A 12,366-nucleotide genomic window follows, 5' to 3' on the forward strand; every position below is an offset into this window, starting at 1 on the left:
CTGATAAGTTGAAATATATCCTGGCTTCGTGTAGTTTGACCACACTGCATTAAAATAATGAAACATACTATAGATGGGAAACTTTTGCAGTGAGCTTATGAGAGACGCCAGGCATGCCTCAAGCAGTTCTCCTAAGACAAAGTTGAGCAAATAGTACTCTGATTCAAAATCAATTACTGAGAACAGGCCCTTGCAGATGAGCATCTTTCAAAACACTTTTGCATATCTGTGTTTGCTAATTTGACTGCTCTCATTTCTTAAGAGACAGAAACTAACAAATTTATGTTTATGTCAAACTGTATCAAACCTGAACTGTGAAATACACTATTGTTGTTTTTTGCCCCAAAGGTAAACTAATAGTGGCAAATCCATATACCAAATAATGCGCACACTTTTTGAGAGTCAGACCCAGTCCAGAGGCACCCTAGCACTGAAGGATATCACATCTTGATAAGTTGCAGGGAAAGATCTATCTTCCTATGTCCATTGGTTGCCATATTTTTCAATAGATGCTAAAACTTCCAATTATGTGTCACCCAAACACTAGCTTTGGGATGGCTGTCTATACTGCTACAACTGTTTCAAAACCTTCTTAAAATAAGCATACACAAATATTGGTTCTATTATCTACAAATATTTATTGTAACACTTGGATATAACTACAGGAAGCCCTTGGCACTGATAGAAAATATTGATTCACGGTTAGGTTACAAAAATTTATACATAGCAAAATTTAATGCTCTTTACATAAAAAATATTAGACTACTTAAACAAAACTTCAAAAAACTCCCAGTAAATAGCTACATAGAATTAGAAAAGAATTAGGCTTTAAGACACTGTCTGTTACCTTTATGCAAACACTGGACTAGTAAGAACATCACCTGCATTGCTGTAGAAATTTGTTTCCTTCCATGCAACAGGTAAAAACAAACACTAAGCTATTTTTTATCTGCTCTATATAGATTTTGCCTCTTTAAAAAGAAAGTCAGATTAGGCATGTAACAAACTCAAATGCAAGGTAATACCTGAAGTTTTTTCCACATTAATATTTTTTTCCTTTAAAAACTTTCTAAAGAAACATGTGCTTCCTTTATCTTTATACACTTCTGTATGAGCTACAGGAGCATGTTAATATTCAGCAAACGTTCAAAACTAATCAAACCACACATTAACATGGATGTATGACTTGACTTTTTTACTGATTTAAAACTCACTGATGTACTTAAAGTTTCTCCAACATTTATATAATTTTTTATTTTAAAAAAAACACACCAAAGATACCATCACTAGTACTCAAGCTAGCACTGAATGTTTCTGAAAATGTTAGAAGGCAGATTTTGTGGGAAACACTTTTAAAATGGCACCCAATATTTTACCGAACACCAAATTTCTTAAAAGAGAAAACAAATAAGCACTGTCTATAAACGTGCTGAGCACCAAAATTGAGACGGGCGGTTGACCTGTGCTCTGTATGGCTATGGGTTTTTATGTTCTACAAATTGTTATCTGCTCACTTGAAACAATTATATCAGTATAATTTCAACAAGGTAACACTTTCTGCTTTGATAAAATACATGATAATGATCTCCCACTGCTATATAAATGCTTCAGACATTTATAGAAAATAAATATTAAGGCAAAGCTGACATTTATTTTCTGAGAAGGGGATCATTATCCTGATCCAAAGGTCTGTCTACATTCCATCAAATGGTATAAAATTAAAAGAAAACAAACTCTGGGCAACAGTGCCCGGCTTACTCTGGTAAGTGCAGTAGAACAACAGTGGCTCATTACAGCATCAATGAAAAGGGAGTGGCTCAGAAAATAACACTTCTGGCATTTAGTCCACAAAATCCAGTTTTAATTTTGACAGAGACTGAATAAGATTATTTGTAACTTCCTGAAACCGTATCAAATAAGCACAACTATCAGTATTCAGAAGAAAGGGAATAACTAGTCATACTAGAATCTTAGTTACTTACATCTGTGTAATTATATACAGCCTTTAAAATCTTTTAGTCATTGCAGGGCTGGATACCAACTGTGGTAGCCTGTTTTGAAAGGAGCGTGTTCCTTCAATAATTCTTTTATAATTGCCAAGAGATATCCATAAAGATCCTTGACTTGGCAACATGTTTTTCTAAAGTGGCCTAGAGACAACCTCTCCCCCCTCCCTCCCCCCCAAAAAACCCTCCAATCGCAGTGCTAAAGGAATGGAGGATATCCACTGCAAATTTTCCCTATGATCATGGCCCAGGAGCATGAATGTGAAGTTTTTATACTTCTGCATTTGCTTGGACATGCATCTGTTCTGCAGAGCAGCTGCTTGATGATTTGTCAGAGCTACAAAATTCTTCTGGCAAACATTTATGTGTAAGAATTGAGTTGCTCTTTGGACCGAGACTGGATATCCTGAAGCTCCTGTTCTTCTTTTGCTTTGATATCCTGGTAAGCCTGCATTTTGCTCGCATCCTTTAAGTAGGCCCAGTTAGAGGACAGTATCATGAGGAAGTGTATCTGGAAGAGAAGGGTGAGCATGATGGCTAGTGAGCATGTCAAGAGGCAAAGCAGGCAGCTAGTAAGATTAATTTTTAAAAGTTATTCTACATTATTAAATATTAAAAAAGGCAAAGAGGCTTATTTCTAAAGATCTCTAGAATTTTGCATGCTTAATTCTACTAAGTAGGTACTGGCAAAAGTTAGTAGGAAATAGGAACAAAAGCAGTTAATGCGAAAGAACAACAGAAACGGAAAAGCTTTGAAAATACATTGCAAGTTTACATGCTGAAGCCTAGAAGAGCAACTCAAGATAAATCTGTGATCGTTTCTTCCTTTCCCTGTTTCTTCCCCCACCCTCTTGAGTAAAGGAAAATTGTAATGTGGAAATTTTATATAGTTATCCTCTTAGAAAAGTTGTGTCCCGCCACACTCACTGGGGCAAAAATAGTTTTTTTTTCTAAAATGCAGCTTTCTATATAAAAGGGTTTGCTTTGTGTGCTGCATGGTTATACTTTGGAAGCTGATCACTGACAAATAAGTTAGTAGCACATAGCCTGTGCCACAAAAGTTGATCTTTTCTATTTCTTATAGGCCAGGGGTGGGGTGGAATGAACTTGTTTCCATGCTTTTGCTAGAGAACTGCATGGCTTTTGTTTCTTATTTTTTGGGGGGAAATGAAAATGTCAGCTAATGAAAAGAGTATTCTTCAATGAGCCTAATTACTTGTCTCTCAAAACATTTGACCAGTAAAAACCCAAAGGGCTGGTGTTATACAGTAAAAATGAGAGGCAAATGTGTGGTACTTTAGAAGAGCACTTTGACAACAATCTAAAAGGTAGGCACTGACAGTTATCAAGAATCAAGCATGTATCTTGTGTGTCATCTATTTGTAGAACAGATGCTTTATTATTTTTCAGATTAGTGAACAGCAGAGACAAAATAACTTATTACAGGCCCTTAAATGATCCAGTAATTATTTCAGAGATGATTGTTAGAAAAAAATATAGCTTGATGTTAAATGAAAGCCCTCCTTCCTTTAAAGGGATGATTTACAACATCACTGAAAATAACAATCTTCTCATAGTATAGAAAATAGCCAGCTCTCACCCACATCATTATTCATATACAAGAAATAAATTTGAATTAATCTAAAATGCTTAAAGATGCTTACTGAAGCTATTTACAATTTACTGTAACAAACTTTAAAAAAGCTAGACTCTTTAGTTTAGGGTGTCAGTGGTTTTTCAAGCTACACAGTGCAGCTCTTTACTGGGCTTATGCAATTTAGAATTTAGTGCAGCAATCTTCCCGACTCTTAAACTTCAAAACGGCATAGTTATATGTGGTAGCCATCATGTAGATCAGCTGGTGGAAGAGAACAAAACACAGCGTATAAGAGACAACAAATTCTATTGGCCTTTTAGGAAGTTCTTTGTGAAAATTTATACTGTGTCAGGCACGGATTTCAATGAGAGCTATGGCAAAAATGACTAGCTCTGCTTTACCTAAGCTATGTAAGGGCCCCTGGTTGTTTCAATGGGAAGTACATTGATAAATTATGACTTTAAATGAATTTGGCAACAGAAGATTGAAAGCAGGTTGCTGCAACAGTTCATTGACTATAAATGGGTCTTGTTTTTAATCAGACTAACTAGCTTCAGTACATTCAGGTACCTTTCATACTCCCCAAAAGACTTAAAGGAAGGAAAGACAGGAGTATTAATTAAAACTATTTTCAAAGGTAGGAAACCTCTGAAGTGTCCTGATGCTGGGAAGTTCTACATACTAATGGCAAAATAGCTATATCCAAAAATGCCATAAATTGGCCATGCAACAGGATGGAGGTAAACGAATAGCAAAAAACAACAAAACCAAAAGAACTATTTTAAAGCTTGCTTTGGTGCAAAGCTTTACTGGGAAATGTAAGCACTTGCCTGCTATTTGGAATATCCTGAGAAAACTACAATCAGGTGCCAACAAACACAAAAATTATTACTTAGTTTAAGTTAAACAATATTTTAAAGATTACATCTGAAAAGGGAATACGTGGTTATTTTATGAGAGAGAGAGGATGATGGTACTCACCAGGGCTATGACAGTAGCACCAGCTCCAGCACACGCCACAATGAACAGGTGGTAAGACAAATAGAACTATAACAGTAAAGAGGAAAATCATTGTCCTAGGAGCTCCATGGCACATTAACAAATATAACTCTTGGGAGGCTGCCTAGTGTGGAGGAAGGTCCGATTCCAGGAGCCACTGCACCAACAAATATTTTTGAGGGGACGTAGTGAGTACTCTGCAAGTCCAATGTCAAAACCTATGGCACTTCAAGCTATTCAGACAAGGAGTCTGTGCCAGTGTTGCTGCAACATAGCACTGCCAGTTGTACCTAAAGGCCAAGTTCCTTCACACATCTGTGAACACAGGTGTGACCATGATACCATGGAAGAAGCCTAGTGGGAATCAGATTCTGCATACAGGAAACTTGCACTCATCTCTCTGATTGTGACTGGGGGGAAATGTTAGCCTCAGTAACTGGATGCTGGTCGCCTCATGTGCAGCTTGTTCAGGGCAATTTTTATCCATGCCAGCCAAGAGAGAATGAACAAATCCAAAATTATTATTCTGAGTGAGACTAGGGCCACCACCATGGCAGTTCCATCAGCACCACTCTATTAACATTATTCTAGCCCACAGTCGTAACTGAGGGATGCTCCACACATTTAAAAACCTGTGTACGCCCTGGTTTCCCACATGCATGGAATGACATGGAAGGCAGCATAATAAGGCAAACCTACCGAACCTGCCTGGAATAGGTGCTTTTATAACTGGCAGCTGTGTGCTACTGCCTGTCACTGTAACTCAGTTGCAGTTAGACAAACGGATCAGGAGGAGAGAGATGCTGTGGACCACAACAGCCAGTCAGCATGATGCCTTAGCAATAAAGATAGGAGACAGCCTATTCTGAGGGCACTATTTTTGCAGTTGTTCCTTATTCAAAGGAAGCCTGGCATATTAATTAAGCATTGATTACTTATCTATACGCTGTATCCTAGTGTTTACCATATTGATGTGTTTTATGCAAAACTGATGTGGCTTGATGGAATAATTTTTCAGCACTATGTATTCCAGCTACTGAAGGGGTGGGAGGAGAAATACTGTTATCTCTTAACTGGCTATCCATAGAACCACTTAGCCTCACAAGTAGTGCAGACCTATACCCTCAGAATGTTGTATCATTCATTCTGTATGATTAAGAAACCTTTTAAAAAAATAAATAAATGGCATGAGCATTAATGTTTTAGCAGACCAATTGTTTATATTCCAGTTGTCAAGATATGCAAGACAAGCACCGGGTGTCGTAGTCTCGTTTACCTCAGGGGTGCTGCACATATCTGCTAATGCTGACCCACATGCCTTGCCAGGCACAGCATTCCAAGGGATGATACCTGAAGTTAAAATATCAAAAAGCCATTGTTAAAGCTGATAGCTGATGTCATTCTCCCTTCTGAAATCCATTTCCCTTCCCCACCTACACGCAAGTTGTGTTCCTTTAACAAGCACCCACACATTGACCAGTTCAATCTGGAGTTGGCACCAGCAAGTACAAAATCACTTAACAGTGTTCCCTTTCTACATCCAGGAGAGATTCTCCTTGCCAAGAGATGTTCTCAGATCTAGGATTCCCATATGGCGGACAAATGGTTGTTTTAGTCACTATGGACACTCTTCTTCTTTTTAATCACTGTCATATGCTGTGCTTCCTGACTCTATTGAATGGGCAAAGGGATTACTGAAAAGGGTGCTTGCATTTTTACAGGCTCTGCCTTAAGCTTCGTGGATTGAGATTGCAATTGTGGTCAATTGCAGAGGAACTATTCAGAATTATCTCTGCAAGCCACTCTCTTCCTCCATTGCCTTATTAAAGCCTCTGCTCCTTTTCTTCATTACTGATCTTCAGGCCATTTTCTTCCTGGTGGAAGTATATCATGTGACAGCAAAGTACCTCAACATATTGCACTATAGAAGATATTCATCAAATATATTCATCTTTGACCTTTTTGGGGGTGGGGGGAGCTATACAGCAGTAGGTATGTGTATCAGAGTTATAAAACAATGGAGAAGTGTGTGGAGCACTAAGCCATGTGGAGTGAGAAAAAATATGAGCCAAGGTTTGGGCAACATGCCAACTCAACAGTCATGGCACAGCTCGCAGCAGCACAGAAGCAGCAGGACTAGAGGAGAACAGCTACCGGTACTTTGTCTTGGAATCTCTATAAGTACTTCTATTGGCTTGTATCCAACTAAGTTGGATGAAAGTGAGTTGTGTCCATTAACTTCAATGGGTTTACTCTGAGAAGGACTAGCAGTGGATAAAAACCCATTATTTCCCAGGCTCGCCTCTTCTTTAGCCAATGCCAGAGGAAGTATGTTAGGAACCTTAAAATACCTGGAATCTGGATGGAACTTCTAGAAGTAAATTGACTCAACTTCTATTATGTGTTCAACTGCCCTGTGTTCTATTGCCCTTCCTTTTTGGAGGTGATCATGTCCCTCACTCCTAATCCCACACAAATAATCCCAGTCCCAGGGGAGGGTTGGGGCTAAACAGTATTTGTCACCAAATAAGCACTAATGATAGGAACAACTGCATAGTGTGTGTGATGTTAATCAGGTAAAAAAGATCTGGTCCCATAATGTGTGATTCTTGGGAGCACAAATCTAGACCCCTGTTCCTTCCTCACACTGTTCTAACAATCTATTTCCATTTCAAAACAAAAGGATAAATGAAACTGCTGTGCACAAGCACATACACAATTCACATTATTACAGAAATAGTAAGAATATGCAGATATATAGCTAAATTCAGGAGACTAGCATGGTAGGTTTTCAAACTATTTGGTGATGGGCTCAGGCTTGCTTAAGCAGTTTATTTTGCTGATTGTTTTATTATTAAGCCTGATAGCATAATGCGGATAACAGGCACAAAATCACTTTAGATAAATGACTTGCCAAATGCAGTTAAACTGGGTGCATCTGGAAAGAGGTCAGTGTAATCTGCATTAATTGAAAAAGTAATGACATGTTCAGAGACTCCACACTTGGTTGCTTTTTGGTTCATCTCATAAGGCTAAGACAAACCTGTTGAAGATAGGACAAGGAAAGAGGATAAAGCATTTAATCAGGATTAAAATAAGTACCGTATTGCCTGATATCCACACAGATCTGGTCCGCTGAAGCTGTCATATTTGCTGGGAGTGATCTGATGACTTCGCAAGTTGACCATATGTTATAAAACATGAAGACCGGCACAGCCGAGAAGCCAAAGACGCCAAGCCAGGCCACCCCCAGTACGTAGGTCAGGAAAACAAACTGAGGAGACAGGCACACATTTCACACAGGAAACCCCTTTCTCATTAATTTAGGAAATCAAGGGTTAATCTTATTTACAGTACACACACTCCTGAATTTTAAAATCCAAGAGCATGTCACAGTCTCCATGTCTGATGTGAAGTCTCGGATTTTCACTCCATAGAGACGTTCCCTATAGCCCGTGTTGCGATGTTAAAAGCCTGACGTCGTTTTAAGTAAGCAAAATAAAAAAGCAGCCTGACTTTCCAAGCAGTAGTCATTCTGGGATGCTTTCTTTGTCATTGGAGTGGCACTTCATTACTGGGAACTGTGACTTCCTTACAGTATCTGTGGGTACCTCCCAATTCCTGCTGTACGCAGTTAGGATAAGAGGGCATAGCTTCTAACAACAGGGAGTGCCAGCCTGTTGTCTCGGGTGAGCCAACTGAAAAGAATGTCATGCTTCAGCCAACTAAATTGGACCAAGAGATGGGGACAACTTAATTACATTTTGGTGGTGGTGGTGGGGGAATCTATAAAGTTAAAAATGAAATGCTCTCAGTTAAGGGGGGGGGGGAGAAATCCCCACCCCCCAAAAAAAGCACAACCTGGCTGCCAAAAGCCCAACACTGGACAAAAACACACAATATATAATCTGGACATTTTTATGAATGGTGTTAATGAAAACTTTGACAGAACTGTGGCCCACTTAAAAGTTGTAATTTCTTGGAAGAATAAACTTGGTAAAAAAGAGGATTATGTCCAAATTATTTTTCCTCATACCTCTCTCCAATAAAGTACTATTTGAGAGAGAAAAAGCAGGCAAATTCACTTGGGATAAGAAAACAAGCTAGAATTAATACCTAATTCTCTTGTGACCATTAAAGGGAGATGTATAGCCTCTGCTGTTTATGTGGATGACTAAGGTTCAACTGCTAGCATCTCTAGCTAGGGCTTTCTGAAAGCCTAGAAGGACACTGCTTTCTTATCAAAGGCCAGTGTAAAGAGCTGGTGCAAACAACACTGTAGATAATGCTATGGACCACTGGAGTAGTGGCAATCCATATTCCTGCAATGGACTCACCATTCCACTGATGCAGCGGCCACAGATGGTTGTCTTGAATTCACCATGCAGCTCCTTCACAGCACTTGTTGTATAAAAGCCCTCCGCCAACAGGATAATTCCATACAAGAAAAAAAACGATGCAATGCCATAGATCACATACTGCATTAGTTTTATTCTGAGAAGGAAACAAACAGGGCAATCAGACTCTTGTCACTCTGAAATAAAGTCATTTCATAATCATCCGAGAGCACAAGGACAGAATGAACACCTTAGTGGTAAGTTCTCAAGTGAGACCATTTACTAGCTGTGTAAAGAACCAATGCAGTTGGTCATAATTTCCATCAGGTTGCAAGATTTGGCCTTGGACCATGCTCGTGGTTGAGGCTGAAAGGAATTAGTGTCTTCACCATATGGAGAGCAGCAGGTTGAGTGAGCAAGGCTGGTCTGGATTCTGATCCAGTTGCTCTTCTTTTAACGTTGACTTGTCAACTGGAAACTGGTTAAGCTGCTGTAGATTTTAACCTCATCATATTCAAGAATAAAGGGAACCAGAGCAGATGGAGAAGCTGAATTTTCACACACTAGTCAAATCCTCGGATGAAAACATCTAGTATTTATTGCCCTTCTATACAGCTATTACACCATGGGTAGGCCCGGGGGCCAGATCTGGCCCAATCGCTGCCTAAATCAGGCCTGCGGAAGGTCCAGGAATCAGCGTGTTTTTACATGAGTAGAATGTGTGCTTTTATTTAAAATGCATCTCTGGGTTATTTGTGGGGCCTGCCTGGTATTTTTACATGAGTAGAATGTGTGCTTTTATTTAAAATGCATCTCTGGGTTATTTGTGGGGCACAGGAATTTGTTCATTTCCCCCATCCAAAATATAGTCCGGCCCCCCACAAGGTCTGAGGGACAGTGGACCGGCCCCCTCCTGAAAAAGTTTGCTGACCCCTGTATTACACAGCCAAAGTTGACCACCAGTAACTTCAAAAATGCTGCAGCATCTGATGCTTACACATAATTAAATAGCCTCAAGCCCTACCCTCACTAGTCACTATAGAATATTTCTTACTGCAAACATCTTCCTTTACTGTATCCCAGAAGGAACCACAGCATACTTCTGCTGGGAAGGAAGCTTTGTTCTTGCTTTCTTTCAGCAGCCAGAAAAACATTTAAAGGAGTGCCACTCCTACTCAAATAGACAAAATGAGCTCTGCTGCAAGGATGGAGACCCAGACCGACACACCTCTATGCCATCTAGCAACAAGAAGGGGCTTTCCCCTTTCATCTCTTGTCAGTGTGTGCACTGCATCCACACAATATAAATTCCTCATAGTAGCAGTAGGGTACATTGCCCCCCATCACTCAATATAACGCACCTTCTAGCTCTACCCATTCATTTGTGCAATTAACGTGCAGTTATTTCTCTTTTGTAACGGATCCAGCCATTTTCCATTAAAAGTAATATGTAGCCACAATTTGTGAGTAATTTGCATTGTTCCCCTTTGCTGCTAAATTTGGTTTCTGGTCATCACCACACCCCATCACCTCACAACCAGCCTGTAATACAGGTTTTGTTTCCTGTTCCACATACAAAATGTCAGAATACCCTGCATCTAAGGCACTATGCAAAAGTGCATTCGTTTGCACTTCTAGAGGTATGTAAACCATATTTGTTTGTTTCAGATTCAGTTTTATGCACCACAATTAAAATAATTTTAGTTGATCCACTAGACATCCAGAAGATAAATCATAATGCCAAAGGAATTATACAGTGGTGCCCTATAGAAGTGAAGTGACAGCCACTAACAATTTTTTCAAAGATCTAGAACATGAAAAGGAAGACAAACTGTTCACCAAGGACAGAAGAGGCAACATGTTTTAAGCTTAAGTAATGTAGATGAGAGGTTAATAATTGAGGGGGAAATTTAACCATAAGAACAGTTCAGCAATGGGAGATCCTGTTGAGGAAAACTAGCATGCTTCAGACACAAACCAATGTAGCCTATTTCAGTGGGAGGCAGAAGATTAGATTCATAGTCCATTACGCATCTACTATGGAGTTATGTGGCATGTGAGAGAAATGTCATGACTGCCTCAATTGCAGTGGTTAGTGATAACATTTATTATTTTATCCTTAGATTTAGCAGTATTGCTTTCCTGTGTACCTCTCCAGTATATTTTTAGTGGTCTGTCATCTCCTGGCAACAGCTATTTTTTCTTGCCTTCAGTTGCTATGGAGCTGAATAACTATGCTCTTTGGGAGATTTATCGCTACCCTTGTTTTCCTTCTCTCTGTTGAACGAGAATATACATTTTGGGGGGAATATATGCTGAATCCCTAACAGCAGCAGACTTCTGGTGGAAGTGTTGCAAATTCCCCAACCCACCCAACAAATTTCACAACTATATGCTGTATATAAGAACAGCCCCAATCCAAAAGATGTTTTGCTTGAGATGGACTCTCCAAATTCACTTCAAATTTTGAGTTTTGCCAGCCACTCTTACCTCCTTGCTGGCTGAATTGGCATGCGCTCCTAGCTCTGATGTTATTAAAGTTCTCACTGCAATTGCTTCACAGAGTAAGAGAAGTGGTTTTGTACTTACACTTCAGATAACAAAGCATGGTCAGTAACATTTGTGGAAAAACGCTGTTCGAGGATCGATACAGTCCCGGCGAGAGCCACATGACCGCAGCCGCAAAACAATGCTACCCCAGAGAAGCAGAGAATAGTTGCCACAAGGGAAGCATATGGAACTCCTCCCAGGCACTTAATGCAACATTCAAAGCAACCTAAGCAGAAAAGAAAAGGGGGGGGGGGACACAAAGACAACATTATTTAAGTACAAGAACAAGTTATGAGAACAACATCATTTGGACTTCATGTGGTAAAACTAGTAAGAACAATTAGCAAAGTTACTTGTTCAAAGCTAATGGGTTGCACGTCCTACTTTCATCAGATGACCTTCCTCTTTATGTCTGTCGCCTCAAAGTACAAGAGTGACAGCACCCCAGATTCTATGAAAATCAAAGGCTGCAGATGAAGCAAGCTTGTGCAGGATGCTTTAGAAAAGAGAGTGTGTTCTCCACCGACACATCAAATTAACACTTCTATTTTAAGCACAGACAACAAAAATAAAACTTTGAAACTGAGTGCACTATACTGTCCTTTCAGACATCTTTGCAGGGCAATGGGAGCCAGAAGCCCTCTAGTTAAAAGTCTCATCTGAGCCACAAATTCATTTGACAGCCTTAAGTAATCCACCCACACTCGGTAGCTTTATAAAACCTCAGGCCCCATTAGACAGCACACTGGTTCACCCAACATGGATGTTAAAAGGTTTACTGGTGTGTGATGTACTCAAAAGGTTCTATATAAACGCAGCTGAAAAGCTTGTGCTTTCTCTGAAGAACATACAGATATGTTCAAATACAGAACATCCC

At 39.6% G+C, this 12,366-nt stretch overlaps 1 protein-coding gene and 1 long non-coding RNA gene across 6 annotated transcripts in view; one reads left to right on the forward strand and one right to left on the reverse strand.

Moving 5' to 3' along the window:
• Positions 1 to 614: 614 nt before the first annotated feature.
• The window catches only part of GPM6B (glycoprotein M6B), a 101,662-nt gene continuing 89,910 nt past the window's right edge, over positions 615 to 12,366 (reverse strand). For 4 of the 5 annotated variants that reach the window (XM_081197104.1, XM_081197106.1, XM_081197108.1 and 1 more), the window contains 6 exons: positions 11,529 to 11,715; positions 8,940 to 9,096; positions 7,705 to 7,876; positions 5,879 to 5,952; positions 4,585 to 4,650; positions 615 to 2,517 (listed from right to left, as the gene is read on the reverse strand). In XM_081197104.1, coding sequence (XP_081053230.1) covers positions 2,368 to 2,517; positions 4,585 to 4,650; positions 5,879 to 5,952; positions 7,705 to 7,876; positions 8,940 to 9,096; positions 11,529 to 11,715 — 806 coding nt within the window. In that variant the 3' untranslated portion in view covers positions 615 to 2,367. Of the gene's footprint in view, positions 2,518 to 3,371; positions 3,865 to 4,584; positions 4,651 to 5,878; positions 5,953 to 7,704; positions 7,877 to 8,939; positions 9,097 to 11,528; positions 11,716 to 12,366 lie in introns of those variants that run through there. The other variant, XM_081197105.1, reaches the window with a different exon arrangement.
• LOC308588632 lies at positions 4,657 to 5,016 on the forward strand. The gene is made up of 2 exons (XR_014008842.1): positions 4,657 to 4,850; positions 4,930 to 5,016. It is a non-coding gene; the product is annotated as an uncharacterized lncRNA (long non-coding RNA).

Source organism: Podarcis bocagei (assembly GCF_964188305.1).
Source record: "Podarcis bocagei genome assembly, chromosome: 6".
Lineage (NCBI taxonomy): Eukaryota > Metazoa > Chordata > Lepidosauria > Squamata > Lacertidae > Podarcis > Podarcis bocagei.